The sequence below is a fragment of the Talpa europaea genome (assembly GCF_964194135.1).
Source record: "Talpa europaea genome assembly, chromosome: 15".
Lineage (NCBI taxonomy): Eukaryota > Metazoa > Chordata > Mammalia > Eulipotyphla > Talpidae > Talpa > Talpa europaea.
In genome coordinates, this window is record NC_140083.1 from 82,003,200 (window position 1) to 82,020,093 (window position 16,894).

At 47.7% G+C, this 16,894-nt stretch overlaps 1 protein-coding gene across 1 annotated transcript; it reads right to left on the reverse strand.

Moving 5' to 3' along the window:
- Positions 1 to 9,278: 9,278 nt before the first annotated feature.
- On the reverse strand, positions 9,279 to 16,513 carry RNF41 (ring finger protein 41; the record flags this gene model as incomplete). The annotated part of the gene is made up of 5 exons (XM_084256494.1): positions 9,279 to 9,630; positions 10,462 to 10,565; positions 10,934 to 11,069; positions 12,015 to 12,286; positions 16,424 to 16,513. 5 exons carry the CDS (start codon positions 16,511 to 16,513, stop codon positions 9,279 to 9,281), a joined length of 954 nt encoding a protein of 317 aa, XP_084112620.1.
- Between the last annotated feature and the right edge of the window lie 381 nt (positions 16,514 to 16,894).

The following is a 16,894-nucleotide window of genomic DNA, read 5'->3' on the forward strand; positions in this document are numbered from 1 at the left end:
CCGCGCGGGGACACGCCCGCCCGGGTCGCGCGCGGACCCTCCTGTACGCGCGCGGCGGAAGGTGGTTTTGGAAGTCACGGTGGCCGAGTGGTTAAGGCGTTGGACTCGAAATCCAATGGGGTTTCCCCGCACAGGTTCGAATCCTGTTCGTGACGACTGTTTTCTCGCTCTCTCTCTCTCTCTCTTTTTTTTTTTTTTTCTTTTTTCCTTCAAGAGTTGTGAAGAGCCCCGGTTCTCCGGCGCGTCTTTCCTGCCCTTCGCGTTCGGAAATAGAAGACGCGAGCTCTCACCCCGGGATCTGAGGGGGAGCGGGCGAGCACGGGAAGCGTGATTGTGCGAGTTGCATTGGCTGCGAGCATCCGTGGCACTTTTAGATTTCCATTATTTCAGGTTTGCTAGCAGAGCTCTGGCATGCACTGCGGGGGGAATGCCCAGTGGTTAGCTGCAGAATGGTCATATTTTGTTTGGGAATGTGTGTGGCTGTTGTGCAATGGTGCAAACTGGACTTGGCAGGGGAGGACGGCACCTCTGGATTGCATGACCGCAAGTCACCTCTTGTCTGTCTGATTACAATGAAGACTCTGGAAACGGGGCATTCTCTCTCTCGCTTGGGTCTCCTTCAGGTGTAATAGGGCTACGATCCGGCTGCAGACAACTAGCACTCTGCCCAGTTTGTGCTCGGTGCTGTTCTCAATTTTCTGTATATGAACCAAGCTAGGAAATGAATCTATAACCTCCAGCTCTCCTGCACTCACCTCACCCAAGCTTTCTTAGTCCCCAGTTTCTTTTTTTTTTTTTTTTTTTAATAGAGGCATGTTTATTTATTTATTTGTTTGTTTATACATGCACTGGGTACAGTCAGAAGCGCGGGAGGGTGAGAGAATTCACCAGAGCCAGAGCGGGGAGCAGAGCAGACAGAAGGACTGAAGTACACTGCTGAGGGGAGCAGCGGGCAACAGGAGAGGTCTGCGCGCCATGCGGGACCCTCCTCCGGTGGCCGGAGAGCAACCGGGGATCGAACCGGCGCTGCAGAGGCTGTGGGCAGCTTCGCAACCCAGCGCTCAACCACTGCGCCACCGGGGAGGCCCAGTCCCCAGTTTCTGATTGTGGGGGACTATGAGAGACTTGTTGAGGAGGTGTTTTGTTTTTTTTTTTTTAATATTTCATTTCTTGTACAGCAGCATCTTCTCAAGAAGGATCTCCTGGGGGCAGGGGTTTAAGGGCAATAATTTATCAAGATTTCTACACATTTCCTACGATTGTTCATGCTGTCCCTTCCAAGATCATCCTCACCACTGCCTTCTTCTTCTTTTTTTTTTTAAGATTTATTTAATGCATACAAGAACTGTGGTGTGTATGTGGGGGGAGAATTCACCAGAGATAGTGGGGAGCAGAACAGGCAAATCTACTGAAATACACTGCTGAGGGGAGCAGCAGGGACACAGAGGAGGTCTTCTGTGCCATCTGGGTTGCTCCAGGGCTGGCAGGGGATTGAATTCGTGCTGCCGAGAGTGCAGAGAGCCCCGCAATGCTGTGCTTAACCCCTTGCACCACGAGGGAGGACCACCACTGCCTGATTCCCACCCCCAAGTCCCCACCATTATCACTTTCCTTTCCTCTTTGATACTCTTGATCACTCCAGCTGGAACTTATCGGCCCACCACCGTGCACTGGGCTGTGTGCAAGGAAGGCATCCTTTGATGTACCTCTGTAAAAGCTAAAATAAAGACGTTCTTTTTACTCTTCCTCTTAAATATGTCTCAAGCATGTTCACTTTTCTCGGGGGTGACTGCAGACTGGACCCACCATTGCTGGAGCCTTCCTTTGGAAAGTAGGGGTAACTTTGAGGACTATTGTGTTAAACTATAAAAAGCTGCACTAAAAAGCATCTGCTGATCCACTGTAGCCAGAGACCTTACACCGGTCCATGGCTGCTTTTTGTGTTTCGTCACCTGCCTGCTTTTCTCTCACTCTTCCATGTTCATTCACCACATCCCGTCCACTGGCCTTCGTCCTTGTCCCTCCTGTTCTCTGCCCAAAACAAGCCTTTCTCATCCTCACTTTCTACTCAAACTGCCTCATAATGTCGGTTCTCCTGAGCAGTCTCTAACCACCCGCTGCCACTACATCCTCTCCCTTATTATGTGACATCTCCCTTCCCCATATATAAACTACTAGCACATCTAAGACACTCAATTTAAAGAAATGTTATGTAAATGAGATGGTTTTTGTGGTAGTTATATATGCATGTTTTAATCTTCACTCAGACTGGGCTATTGACTTCCTGAGAGTCAGGACTGTGTATTTTATGTCTCTACTAGGCTTTACTTAGAAGTGATCTCAGATGTGCTGAAAGAGCAGACTCTAACAGGCTCAGTACTGATCCCTGGTAGCCTCAGACTTCAATGTCCCGGAGAGCCTAGACCAAAATGACCAGCAGAGGGCACCCGGCGACTGTGTTGTGAAGGCAAGACCACGCGCGGCTTACAAAATGGAGGCTCTAGACGGAGAAGGGGAAGCAGGCAGAGATTGTTTGGTGTCGAAGATGAAACCTTTTGCTCTTAAGTGCTTCCCTTGTAACTTCCCAGGGTGAGAGACCAAAACTTTGAAACTTTGTGTATAATAATCAACAATTTTTACTGTCCCGCAGCACCCCCACCCTTCCCCCAAAGTCAATTCCTTCATCCCTACCCCTTCCATTCCAACAAATCCCACCTTTCCATCCTTCTTTCTTTGCACTACATGATCTGGCCCCTCTCCCATTCTTACATATTTACCCCGCTATCAATCTTGAGTTTCTGGTTCAGATTTTGGCCTCACTCATAAGCTCTGAAGTCACTCTGTCCACCTAGGCTAGCAATCTCACACATTGCAGCCTCCTAAGGAGCTGTCTCTATCCTTCCACAGCTTCAACTTTTCTTACTCTGTGGGATCTTCAATAATTCGGAAGAAAACTTCACCTTTCCTTGGCACTTCCAAATCACCGTGTTTTATTTTCTCAATAAAATATACTGACTCCCCAATCCATACTATCTTAACACTGACATCAAAACCTTTGCTGTATTTGAAACCACTGATTGCTCACTGGGCTTCAGAGACATCATGCTTTTTTCTTTTCTTGGAATACTGTTTTTCCATCTCATTTGCTTTCTTCCACCTTCAGTAGTATTCTACCAAAGCTTCGTTCTTCTTCCTTCTTCCAAGCTTCCATCACACAGGCAAGGTCTCTTGGCAAAACCATGGTCCTGGGTCGTTAGGTGCCACAGTTTGTTTTGCTGATCTAATGTCACCTGAAACATAAAACTCCTTCCCCAGAATCACATTCTTGACTTTTCCAATTTTTGATAATACTGTTTTCTCAGTTTCTTCCAGTTTCCAACCTAAGAATTACATTTTCTTTTCTCCCATGCTCATCATTCGTTACTGCTTCTTCCATCACATCATCTTAATTCATGCCTTTGTTACAATGGTGTAGGGTAAAGAAAATGTCAGGCTTTTCTGCCCTTCCGCCATCAGGATAGATGATGGATCCTTGTCCTGAGTGCATGCCTGATGGCGGGCACCTGGAATAGGGTGTGGGCATAGGTAGATGGGATTCAGCTGAGCTAAGACTGTGTTTTTAAGGGCGGCATCACGGGGACGCCAGCAGCAGCAGTAGAAGCCAAAGCCGAAGCTGAAAGAAAAGCCGAGAAGCAGCAGAACCAACGCCAGAGAGCCCAAATAGAGTGAAGACTTGGCCTCCCAGCCCCCCAGCCAGCACCCCTGCCTGCCATATGCCTGGTGAACCCCAAATAAAAAACCTGCAAAACCACTGAGGACTCTGACTCCTCCTTTACCCGGTCTGCATGGGATCAGAAAACCTGCACTGTGGCCAGTCCGGCCTTTACAAATGGCTTTCTAGGTGCCCCAGTTTCACTAAAATCTCTGGAACGTATTATTCCCCTAGACAGGAACCTCAGCTCCACAGGTAGTCAAACACATGCACCTGTTATCAACACCCTTTCTAAGACACCCATTTTTTATCCTTGATACTTCCAATTAAATTAGACTGGGTGTCTCCGTATGACAGTCTAATTCCCGCCTTCTCTCATTAAGTTCCATCTGTCTCTTCACCTTATAACCAACAACTAGCTAATGCCACCCTATACCGACCCATCTTCTTAGAGCTTAATCAAAATTGCTCAGGTGAATATAAACAAGCTAATGTGGAAGGGATCTAACACAATCTACTTCCAAGCTGGTGACTTGTTAAGAGGGTTGGATCTCTGCAGTTTATCCCATAAAGTAAGTCATTAGAGGATCTGAACCAAAATGGGCTTAAGCAATACTTGCTTCAGGAATGCTGTCATTGCAGACATTTCTGCTACTCCTTCACAGCTAGCTTATGCACCACATTTAAATGATTCAAACTTCAAAATCACTTAAAAAGAAAAAAAAGCTGAAGCATTTAGCCAACTTTATCTTACCCTGTTTTCCAATTTTTGTTCTCCAGATTACTTCTGGAATTCAAGATCCCATTCTTCTTGTTTTCTACTTTAGTTAGCATTCAAGTCTCAAGACTTTTTGATTACCTCTGGGTACATAACACCCAAATCTGTATTTTTTAGCCTTCTTTGGCTCCAGGCCTCCGCATGGGAATACTTCTAGCCCAATGTGCCCCAAATGGGCTAATCAACGGCTGAAACCAGCCCTGCCTCCTCTTCCCTATTTAAGCTAATGATGCTGTCTTCTCATTCAGCCCAGAAACCTCGGTATCCGCGCCTTACCTCACCTCTGGTAATATGCTCCTTGCTCTGTGCAGTGATTAGGAGCCTAGGCTCTAGAATGACTTTTAGGATTCAAATCCTGTGTGAATTTTGTTGTTTCTCCACACAGAAAATGGAGATAATGAAGGTTTTTATAAGGTTGTTGGGATGACTAAAGTAATGTTTAATACTTAAAATGGTGCCTGACTCACAAAAAATGCTTTAGCTGTTATCCTCATTCTTCACAGCCAATATACAATCCTATTCAGCTCTGAGAAGCCTTCCCTTTGACCCTTTTCTTCCTTTTCCCACTTTCAGTCCATATCTACTGGCAACATACTATTCTAGTATTTGATATTATTTCCCATTATTGTTTAAATGTATGTCACCTACCAGTCTGCAGATTCCTTTAATGACTTGTTTCTCAATTATTTGTCTCAATGACCCAGCACCACATCTGGCATAAGACAGGAATCCCATTAATGCTGGCTGAGTTGCTTTTTTCCCAATGTCTAATCTTTCCCGCTCTATTTCAAGTCCTGATTCGATCATGTATGACTTACTGCTAAGCTCATAGTCACCAATTTTTCACCATCTTTCCACGACCACCAAGGAATTATGAAAGTCATTCCTAGTCTTAAAAACTCACCTGTAAAATTAATGTCCAAATTTCCTGTCATTGTATTCAAGACCTTTCAACTGGCCTCTTCTTCAGCATATCCCCCACCTCTATTTGTTTTTATTCAGGCCTATACTCACAGCCTAAAATAGGTTACAAAGTGATGGTCTAGATTTTTTCCCTTTTTTCCCCATGAACATTTTCTAAAATTGAGCCAATACTTAAAGGTTTTGAGATTTAGCATATACATTAGGATGCCCCAAATTTCTTGAAAAATAATAAGATTTGGTAATATTAGGCCTGTTCTTATGTAACAGCAACCAATTAGAATGACACTGCTGGCAGGCTGTGCCTATCGGGGCATGCCTGTGCTAGAAGAGTCTCTCTGCAGTGTACCTGTACAGGGGAGAGATCAGGCTCATGGTGCTCCTGGGCCTACTCTGATGTTATATCACATAAAGAACACCTCTCCTGAAATGTCATCCACCCAGAATTGTTTGACTCGAATTCTAGATCTCTTTAGTAAAAGTTGGAACTAGAGGAATAAGCTAATGGACACTGTGAAGAAGCAATTAGTCAAATCCAAAATGTCACTATGACCACTAGCCCAATCGCTTCAAATCAGTGTTACTAAAAAAATAAGGGTGTTCCAAGGATCCAGGGTCAGGCAAAAATTAGCTCCAAAAGAACTTTCTTGGGACAATTGGGGAAATGTGAGTACAGGTTTCTTTAGTAAAGGGTGTATTATTAAATGTTTGTTATTTCAGCAATTAGAAAAATGTTCTATCAAATGTATATAAAAAGTAGAAAATTACAACCCTCACACCACTTCCCTGCCTAGTTCTATTTTAGGCTTTGCGGGCCGGTTCTGTGGTAACCACTCAGCTTCACTGTCATAATCTAAAAGCAACTGTAGACAATACAAATGGGCTTGAGTATAGACAGTGAAACTTTTTTACATAAGCAGGCAGTTGCCTCCGATCTCATTTGCCAACCTCTGATCGAGAACAAATACTTCTGAAATATCTTCCCTGATACCCAGCAGAATCAGGACTTTAGCTCCCCTCTATTCACACTGCTGGTAAGCCCACTTGCCACTTTCATTATGTCTTATATGTTCATCTTCACTGGGAGTTAAATTCTTCGAAGGCAGGTACCATTTTGCTACAAGAACCCCCGCCCCCATTCTCATTCTATCGAGCACCTTGCAAGTTATTTAAGAAAGATTTCCAAAAACCAAATAAACCCTGAAAAGATGATTTGGCACCACTTACACCATCAAAAGAATGAGCAGCAGGTCCTGAAAGTAATTTTGAAGGAGCTTCAAAACAAACAGAAAGCACTAGAGTGGGCCTAGCGCCAGTTATGCGCACACTATGCTTATTCGTCATCATCAGACGTGTGTAGGACAGCATAGCGGACTCAGTGGCATAGGAATGCATCTTTTTTACCCCCCCTAGAGTATCTAGAGTACTATTAGACTTATCTTAGATGCATGATAATGCTCAGCAAATTTAAAATATAGTATAGGGTGGAAATTTTTTTTTTTCATTAGAGGGAGAAGGTGGTGGCAAATGCTTACAAGGGTTTATCAAGATTTGGCTACAGCAGGTACAGTCACTCCAGCTTGCCTTCCTCACATCTACTTTCTTGGTTAGGAGACAGTGGGGGCTGGAGGCTTCCCGGCCTTTAACGGAATCCCAGATTCCAAAGCAAAGAGGCTCAGAGGACAAGAGTGCATGTGTAGCTTCTGCAGAAAGTGTCCCAAAACCCCAGGAGCACTTAGGAATGACAGAGAATTTAGGGTAAAGACAGACCACAGAAAAAACATGGTTCACTTCGGTTGCTATAGAACAGGAGAGGAGATGTAGGAAGGCAACAGGACAGAGACATGAGGTGTGAACGACACTCAGGCAGTCACCCTCCTAAACAGAACTTAGTTTTGAGACAAGAGGAGGTTACAAAGCCAGGAAGCAGAGGGAATTAAAATGAGAAAGGCCAAGCAGAGAACCTTCATGAGAGGGAGTGAGGTTGAATTAAGAATTTAGAGAGTTGAGCAAAAGGTTTATTATTAGTGCAGTGAACACCATGGAACCGCACATATAACACAGCCAGCAACCTGCAGACACCAGTGCAAGGACAGGGAAGCCGCAACTGAGCTTCCTGCCTCCATCTGAAGGGGACAACAGGAGGGTATGGGCCTTGGTGAGGCAGGCAGGGTTTGAGGGGAGTGGATGAAATGTAGTAACCAGACTAAATATAGCAGCTTTTTCAAATTCCTGAGCACAATGTCCCGGAGCTGGAACAAGACTGTTCCCTACTCCCCTCAAGCTGTATAACTCTACCCAGTCCCTGCAGAGCTATGGCCCAACTCCCCAAGCCTGTAACAAACTGGCAGGGAACAGAACTCCAAAAAGAAAAGCTGCTACAGGACACTCTTTCTCCAACCCCACTTCCACCTGCATACTAACAGAATCACATCATCCCTCCCCTTCTGACTCTGTTGTTGCCCAAGGGATCAGGGCATGTCTCAGGTAGCCTGAAACGGAGCTGGAGTCCTCAGGGGCCGTGGTGAGACATTGCCTGTACTCAGAGACATGATTTCTATACCAGCTATATATCTCCAAGGAAATGGAGGGATGGGGGTGTTGCCTTCAAAATTAATATTCTAAGTCCAGGGCTTTATGGCGAGACCCTAGAAGGGCTGGGAGCAAAGCTCTCCAGAGGGTGCATGCATAGATGCCGCACTGTCACATCTGTCACTGAGAGAGAGGACGTTCTTCACCTCAGATGGGGTCACGGAGGCTTGGAGCAGACTATATGTTCAGCCGAGACTCCCTCGGCCTTTCCTATATTAGAGCCAAAGGCTGTGTTGAAAAGGAAAAATGTGAAACAGACTCTATCCCTGTCCCACCCCATCCAGAGTCCACACAGTAGGAACAGCAAAGGATAAGTTTCAAGTTTTGTTAATATTTTTTTCTTTTTCCTTTCTTAAAAAAAAGTAAATAAATTAAATTGCCAACAATGTGGCTGGGCTGGAAAAGTAGCCATAACCAGGCCATCCTACCCAAAAAAAAAAAAAGAGGGAGGGGAATGAAGTATAAACAAACAATGGCCAAAGGAAATCATCAAAATAACCACCTACAATCCCAGGGTTGGGAGGGGTCTGTGGAATTACAGTTCTTGCCATAGACAGCAGTGCCGACCCGATTTCAGCAAAACACAGTGGTGCTTCATGCTGAGTATCTCCACCCCAGGAGACAAATCCCTTAGTCCCAGCCCTGTCATTCTCCATGGATGAGAAAAGCGGAAGAAAGAAGAGCTCATCTGGAAGTTTTCGGCATCTGGAACCTGCGCACCTGCAGGCCGGCGAGAGCCTTCACGGTGCACGCAACAGGGTATCGCTTGGCACAGAGGTCCAGTCTTCCCCACGGGCCATCAGTGATTGCCTCACTATTTCTAGGGAACCCTTAACACTCCTCAGAATTTCTGCTCCCCAGGACTACCCTCTAAATGCTGTTTCTAGAGGCAACAGGCCTGCCTGCTCTGACTCCCTAGTTTGGGAGGAGGGGACAATTAGAGATTCCTCATTCCATCCTGATCCTGGAGAAAATCAGTATCATTGTGCTTTCTGGACCAGGGACTCCAGGCAGGACAGCGGAGGGGACTTTCCCATCCAGACTGAAAATTACAGACGTCTTAGGGGAAGAAATTAGGCAAAAGGAAGGAATCTGGATTTCCCACCTGAAAGGCTGAGCCAGGTGCCCTCGGCCCTTCAATGCTAGAAGAGCAGGGAGGCGTGTGGTTCAAGTGAAAACCACAGTATTAAGGATAGGGGAGGACTCAGAGTCCAGCTGCTGGAGTGATGAGATTTCTCTGTTCTCCATCTCTTCACAATAGCACTCCGAAATCTCCTAGATCTCTTCCACGCCATGCGCAAATATCATAACAAGCCCGGGCTCCTGCACCATGTCGTCGCCCATGTGCTGGTTCTCGCAGGCCATCACCACCACAGCCTGCTTGCCGGGGATGCGCTTGGCCACGTAGTTCTCATAGTAGCGCCGGTTCATCTGTCTGGTCTCTAGTGTGGCCAGACCCTGGGGCCAGCTACGCTCGTGGGCATTCTCAATCAGCTCGTTGACAATAGACGCAGGGCAGCCACTCTCCACCAGGGAGCGCTTGATGACAGCCTGGAGCACAGCGTCAGGGGTCGAGATCATCCCTCCCCAGCGGGTCACTCTGGCTGGCTGCAGGGAGTTCACCCACCTGTGTGGAGGGGTTGGAGGTGTCATTCCAGTTCATCCCCTTCTCTAGAACAATCGCCCAGTCTACACTCAGCTTAACCCATCCTTCCTTCTTTCCTTGCATCATTGAGAAGCTCCGAACTTTCTCTAGTTGTTCCCATCTGAGTCATGACCCACCAAATTAAATTCCGTGAGGACAGGGTCACTATTATTTTTCTTAAAAATCCAAATACTTAGCACACATACCTGGCACATAGTAAGTGCTCTTGCTTTCATAAAACAAACGTTTATTGAATGAATCGATTATTCTTCTATCCCATGTCCCACTCAGAACTATTTGGGCTACATGGACCGATTCACACTTACAGTTTCATCCAGGAACTACATAGGACTCCAGAACTGACGGGGGCCTCAGACTTGTTTATTTTGCTTATTTTTGCTGCCTTTTAGATCACTTTCCTGGATTTGCATTTTCTGTCTTCTTCTCTAGATTATAAGCTACCTGAAGACCGGGACAGTATCTTCTACTTCTTGTTGGCCCTCCTGTTACTCCACAGCCTTTAACATAGGGCTTTGTTTGGGGTGGGCTCTCACCTAGTTCTGGAGAAATTGCATCCTGAGGTAAGCTTTCCCGTCCCTCCACCCAAGTGAGTGCAAGCTCCTGTGCCAGGCCTGAAGGTCATCCTCTTCTCCTCTCCCCCCTCTCCTTCACCCCAACACCTGAAAAGCAGTGGCTCCAGCCCAGCCCTCTGACAGCCTCTTTACACCCTCTGCCACTCCCCTGCTCTTCCTCCTTTCGGGGCTCAGGGCCAGGATGTGGAGTGAGCGACTCCACCTCCTCAGCGACACTCACTCTAGGATCTCGTTGTACTCAATGGTCTCTTCCAGGTTCTGAAGGTTGGGGTTGACGCTGCGGATGGCGCGCATGTACGCCTTGAGGAGCTGGATGTCTCGCTTCTGTTGGAGGAAAGGAGAAGTAGTGATGGCGGTCAAGGCATGCAGCAGAAGAAAGACAAAAGTCATCTGAGAATGAGGACAGCTGAGAGAGCTGAGGGACCACCAGATTTGTAAGCTTCATGAGGACAAAGATGCTGACTTGTCTCACACAGAGCTGTATCCTCAATGCAAAGCAACGTTAGGAGAATGACATCCATGCGAGGAAAGGAAGCCACAGGCAGTGTCCATGCACCCAGGCTCACAGCGCAGGAGCAAATCCTGTGCTTACACTGGTGCTCTGTCCCCTGGGCAGGAAGGTACTTGCTTATCCGGGACATGCTCTTCCAGCACAGCCCCCCCCACCCTGCCCCGTGGCCTCTGGGCCCCACCTGCTCCGCCAGCTGATGCTTGTGCTCCGCTGAGGTCTTCTCCAGCTCCGCGATGCGCGTCTGCTGCTGCTGCACCACCGAGCGCAGGTGCTTGATGCAGTTGTGGTTCGGCAGCTCATCTTTGGGCATCTCCAGGCTGAGACCCAGGGCAGCAAGAGAACAGGGCACATGATCAAGGGGGCATGAGGGCAAAGGCGGACAATTGCCAGGAAGGCTTTCTCCTCCCCCAGATTTCCAACATTTACTCACTCTAAACATTCAAGCCTTTTTTTTGTTAACTTCCTTCACTCCCTCCTCACCTCTTCGCTATCTGCCTTCTCGGGGCTTCCTTCCCTCGCCAAACCAGAATTTTATCTGTCATGTGGCTCACGTTTCCTCCCCCAGATTCTCCTTGTGCACTCATTCCTTTTGAGAAGCTCCAGATTCACAGCCCCAAAGAAAGACAATAATAATAAAAAAGCAAGAGGGAATATGAGAAGGCTAGGAAGAGGAGTAGTCAATGTGACAGAGAGAAAGAAGTGGGCCTCCCTGGTGGTGCAAGGGGTTAAGACGCAGCCTGTGAAGCTGTCGGCAGCCTCTGCAGCATGAGTTTGATCCCCAGCCGGCCAGGGAGCTGCCCACATGGCGTAGCAGACCTCTCCTGCCTTGCCCGCTGCTCCCCTCAGCAGTGTACTTCGGTCAGCCTGCCTGTTCTGCTCCCTACTCTGTCTCTGGTGAATCCTCTCACCCCCCACACCTCTGGCTTGTACTCTAGCTCTTGTATACATACATAAGTAAATCTTTAAAAAAACAAACAAACAAAAACCAAAAACAGAGAGACAGAAGTACTGGTCTGGATGGGAAGAATAAAGTAAACCAAGCCCTAGTGTTGTCACACAGATCACTGTCTCCCTTCTGTTAGTGCAGCAAGAGGATCACAGATCAAAAGATCACAGCTCTGGGGCAGGGCACAAAGCAGATCAAGAACATGCCTTGCCTGCCAGCTGGGGCCACCCTGGCACGTGAGCAGGGGCTCCAGAGACAGGGGTCCAGGAAGGGAAAAGCCTCATCTGCGTGGGGCAGAGGAGGGAAGGATTCTCACCCGCAGCCTTGTTCACAGGTCACAGGCCGTTTGGGGTTGTGCTCACAGTCGCTGAGGTGAGACATGAGGTTGTCGAGCCGAACAACGGCACTGCAGCCGAACACGGCGTTGTCGCAGGCAATCTGCAGCTTTGACAACATGTTCCGCATGATCCGAGGTACCGGGCGCAAGTGGGCGACTGTCACCACGCTACGGTCCACTGGACATGTCTGCTGCTGAGAGAACCACTGGGTGATGCAGGCGTTGCAGAAAGCATGCTCGCAATGAGGTGCCTGGGAGGGAAGGCAGGACAAAAGGGGCAAAAAGTAATTAGCCAGAGCAAGAGCCTGGGTATGATTATGTCAAAGGCCCATCAAGCCTTTGAGCAGCTTCCAAGGCCAGAGGTCACTGGGGTCACAGCAAAGTACAGAACCACAATGGGCAAAGTATTGCAGGGTAAACAGATTTCAGGTATTTCCTGTGCTCCAAATTACAAATGAATCAAAAATAAAGTGTGAATAAGACAAACAAGTAAAAAGTTACATAATAATAATAAGAGACAGGAATAATGTCCTGGGATAATGGGGAAGATGACACAAGGCAATCGATTAATTGCAGCTGGATTGCACATGTTATTGCCAAAAGAAGGCCAGAGGAGGGTGAGACCTTCCCAGTCGAAGGTCAATCGTGGAGGCACTTACAGAGAGGACAGAGCCTGGTATGGGTCTGAAATGAAAACAGAGGAGGCAGACAGACATTTACTGGCAAAATGCAATGTCAGAAAGCAGAAGGGAACAAAATAAAAGCCTGGAATGCCCGATGAGAGGCTAAGAGCTGTCTCTGTGCAGGCCCACATGTGGACTGAGCTGAGGTGGTGCCTGCCCTGAACCCCAGTGGTCAGGCCCACCCTCCAAAACAGGGCTGATTTTTCACAGAATCACCTTCTTCTCAGTTCCTTGAAGATTGTTTCAGGCTATTTGCCTGGTAACTCAGGTGACTGCTGAAGGCAATCGCTCCAAGTGACAGGATTCCCTGACCTTTGTGGAGACACCCTGTGGCCTCAGCAGACGAGACCAGCATGGCAGGCACTGAGGAGACGGGACTATGAGAATAACTGGAGCGCCTATGGCCCTGACACTGTGCTAGACACTTTAGATTTCTGGAAAATCTAAGAGTTTCTGCTCTTAGGTGCTCACAAGAGTCACAGACTAACTTCGAGACATGTTGCATAAGGAAAGAAGTCATTCTTAGTATTACTAATGCAACGATCAGTAGATATTTATTTTTGACTCAGAGATAGATCTGATCCTATTAAAAATCTTACAGGCCAACCTTGTCCCCCAAAATTCTAAATTTGACCATTTCCCCATTTCTACTGCCATTAACCTCAAACAAGCTATCATCTTGTTTATTATTAATAATAAACACATCTTCCAGCTGGCCTTCCTATTTCCTTGCCCATTTATGTATTAAGCAGCCAGTGTGACCATTTAAAAATGCAAACTAGGGCCTCCCCGGTGGCGCAGTGGTTGAGCGCTGGGTTGAGAAGCTGCCCGCAGCCTCTGCAGTGCTGGTTCAATCCCCGGCTGCTCCCCGGCCACCGGAGGAGGGTCCCACATGGCGTGCAGACCTCTCCTGCCGCCCGCTGCTCCCCTCAGCAGTGTCCTTCGGTCCTTCTGCCTGCTCTGCTCCCCGCTCTGGCTCTGGTGAATTCTCTCACCCTCCCGCGCTTCTAGCTGTACCCAGTGCTTGTATAAATAAATAAATAAATCTTAAAAAAAAATAAAAAATAAAAATGCAAACTAGATCTTATCAACCCCCTCCTCAAAAGCTTACAATAGTTTTCCACTGACATTAAGCTCAATGCAAACTCCTATTCAGAGCCTGTGAAGTTCTGCTAGATCAACACCTGTGCCTCTGACCTCCCTCCACCTCCCAGCATGCGCCCAGCACCGTGTCAAACCATTTCAGCTTGCCCATACCCAGCCCATTCTTGCTTCTGCAGCTCCCCCTTGCCTGAAATGCTCTTCCTCTAAATCTTAGCTGGAAGGGCTCCTTATCACTCAGCTCTCAGCTCAACTGTCTGTTTTTTCACAACCATCCTATCTAAACTTGCCTTGGGCAAGTATGAGCAGCTCTTGATTACCAGGGCAAATAAACATATACATTTTAAAATTATGTATGGTATAATAACTAATATATTTTCCAGGTTATTATGCCTGTAAGATTCTTAGGGCAGAAGCTATCTATTACATGTATGTATACGTATGCATGCATGTATTCATATTTGCTCGTACCTGCCCACACACACCCTGGGAGGATACTAAATAAACTAATAAAAAGAGTTATCTGTGGGCAGGATTAAGCAGACTAAGACAAGAGGTCTCACTGTATGCCTTTTTATACTGTTTTGATTACTGAACCATATGTATTATCTAGGGGCCTCCCAAATGGCACAAAGGGTTAAGTCTCACCACCATGAAGCTATCACCAGACACTGCAGCATGAGTTCGATCTGCGGCCAGGGAGCTGACCCACAGGGCACAGCAGACCTCTCCTGTCTCCCCACTGCTCCCCTCAGCAGTATGTTTCAGTAGATTTGCCTGTTCTGCTCCCCACTCTGTCTCTGGTGAATCCTCTCACCCCTCACACCTCTGGCCTACACCCAGCTCTTGTATGCATAAATAAATCAATCTTAAAAAAAAAAAAAAAGAATGTATTATCTACATAAGATAGAACTAGCATCCCTAGCAGGGAGAGGCGTCTACCTCTGGAAACATGTCTGGTAATCTGGCATCACGAAGCTCACCTGGCTACTCCTCAGAAGGTAAACCCTGGAAGTTGGGGAATTACTGCATACTTGCAATCACGACTGCAACTGACTCGTCCACACGTGACTAACCTCAAATAATAGTGACAGAAAACAGACGAGACCTTGCCAGGACTGACAAAGGAGGGAGCTGACACAGCCTCTGACCTCCGGACACCAACAAGATACTTGCCCCACACCCAGCCAATTTGCCTAGATAAAAAATTTGAGCTGGTAGGATGACAGTCGCTCCAAGCCCTGTTTGAACAGGTGAACTAAATCAGACTGGAGAGTGTTGTCCAAACAACTTGGCGCACTACCACTGACTAGAAAGTGCCATGCTAGACAAAAAGCGTTAGATCCTGACTAATGATTATCTCACAATTTCCTGGAGGGAGAAGGCCAGAGTCTGCATGTGCAGCTGGAATGTAGCCCGTCAGTGATGCCAGGGCGCCGCCCAGCCCAAAATAAGCTATGACGCTGTCCTCTTCCTCCCTGCCTCATGAACCTACCTTTAAATATTTCCTCCTAACTCTTCAAAGACCCAGGCTAAATTTTTCATTTCCGGCATGGGTTCCCTTGTGCACGAGTCTCTAACAATGCCTTCCTGGTTCAATAACATTATCGCTCTCCAGTGAATTCTCTCACTAGAGGGTGAAGGACCCACTCTTTTGGGTCAGGGCCTACATCATCAACAAGCTGCGAAGGCCCAGACAGGGATATAGGCCCAGGGCTGGCTGCTGTTGGACTGCAGTCTGAGTTTCATCTAATGCAGGTATCTGTGCTCCTTTGGGTGGCTGAAGCCCGGAGAATAAGAATAAGCTCAGGGCTTCCCTGGTGATGCAAGGGGTTAAGTCTCAGCACTAAGAAGTTATCAGCAGCCACTGCAGTACGAGTTCGATCCCCAGTCAGGGAGCTAACCACGTGGCGCAGCAGACCTCTCCTGTCTCCCCGCTGCTCCCCTCACAGTGTATTGCAGAAGAGCTGCTTGTTCTGCTCCCCACTCTGTCTCTGGTGAATCCTCTCTCTCCCCACATCTCTGGCCTGTAACCCAGCTCGTGTATGCATAAATAAATAAATATTTTGGGCCTCCCTAGTGGCGCAGGTGGTTGAGTGCCACACTGTGAAGCTGTCTGCAGCCTCTGCAGCGCAGGTTCCATCCCAGCTGGCCTGAGAGAAACCCACGTGGCGCAGCAGACCTTTCCTGTCTCGCCCGCTGCTCCCCTCAGCAGTGTATTACAGTAGCTATGCCTGTTCTGTTCCCCACTCTGTCTCTGGTGAATCCTCTCACCCTCCCGCACCTCTGGCCTGTACCCCGGTTCTTGTATAAATATCTTTTAAAATATATAATATATTAAAAAAAAAGAAAGAAAATCTGCATCCTGGACGTCTGTGGCATCTCCCTCTCAATGGACCCTGGAAGGCCCGATTCCTGCTGCAGCCGCCACTGCTCCTCAGCACCAGGCCTCCACTCTGTGTATTGGGGTAGGGGTGGGGAAGGGGAGGGAAATATAAGGAGCCACAACACAGTGACTCCCACTGGCCCCATTACATAAGAATATTTTCTACTAGCTGCACTGCCACCTATTGCCACATCAGACCCGCCATCAGGCCGACTCACCTGGACTGGCTCCTCCAAGACTCCACTGCAAATAGGACAGATAAGGTCTTCGTCAACATCCCCCTGGAAACGGGTTACATCATACCCCATGTCTCATCACTGAAACCCAGGTTCTGGAATAAACAAAAGAGCAAAATGAGGCCAGTTCAGAAGCCTGCAACTTGAACTCATTGCCAAGATCGATTCATTTTCTGTGCCCAACAAATCCTGAGCACCTATTATGTGCCAGTCATTTGGAGAGGAAAAAGCTGATTCAAGAAACTAAAGTTCTAATGGGAAAAGACATTACATACGATTCATTTAAAATATGAAGTGGGCCTCCCCGGTGGCGCAGCGGTTGAGCGCTGGGTTGCGAAACTGCGCGCGGCCTCTGCGGCGCCGGTTCGATCCCCGGCTGCTCCCCGGCCACCAGAGGAGGGTCCCACATGGCGTGCAGACCTCTCCTGCCGCCCGCTGCTCCCCTCAGCAGTG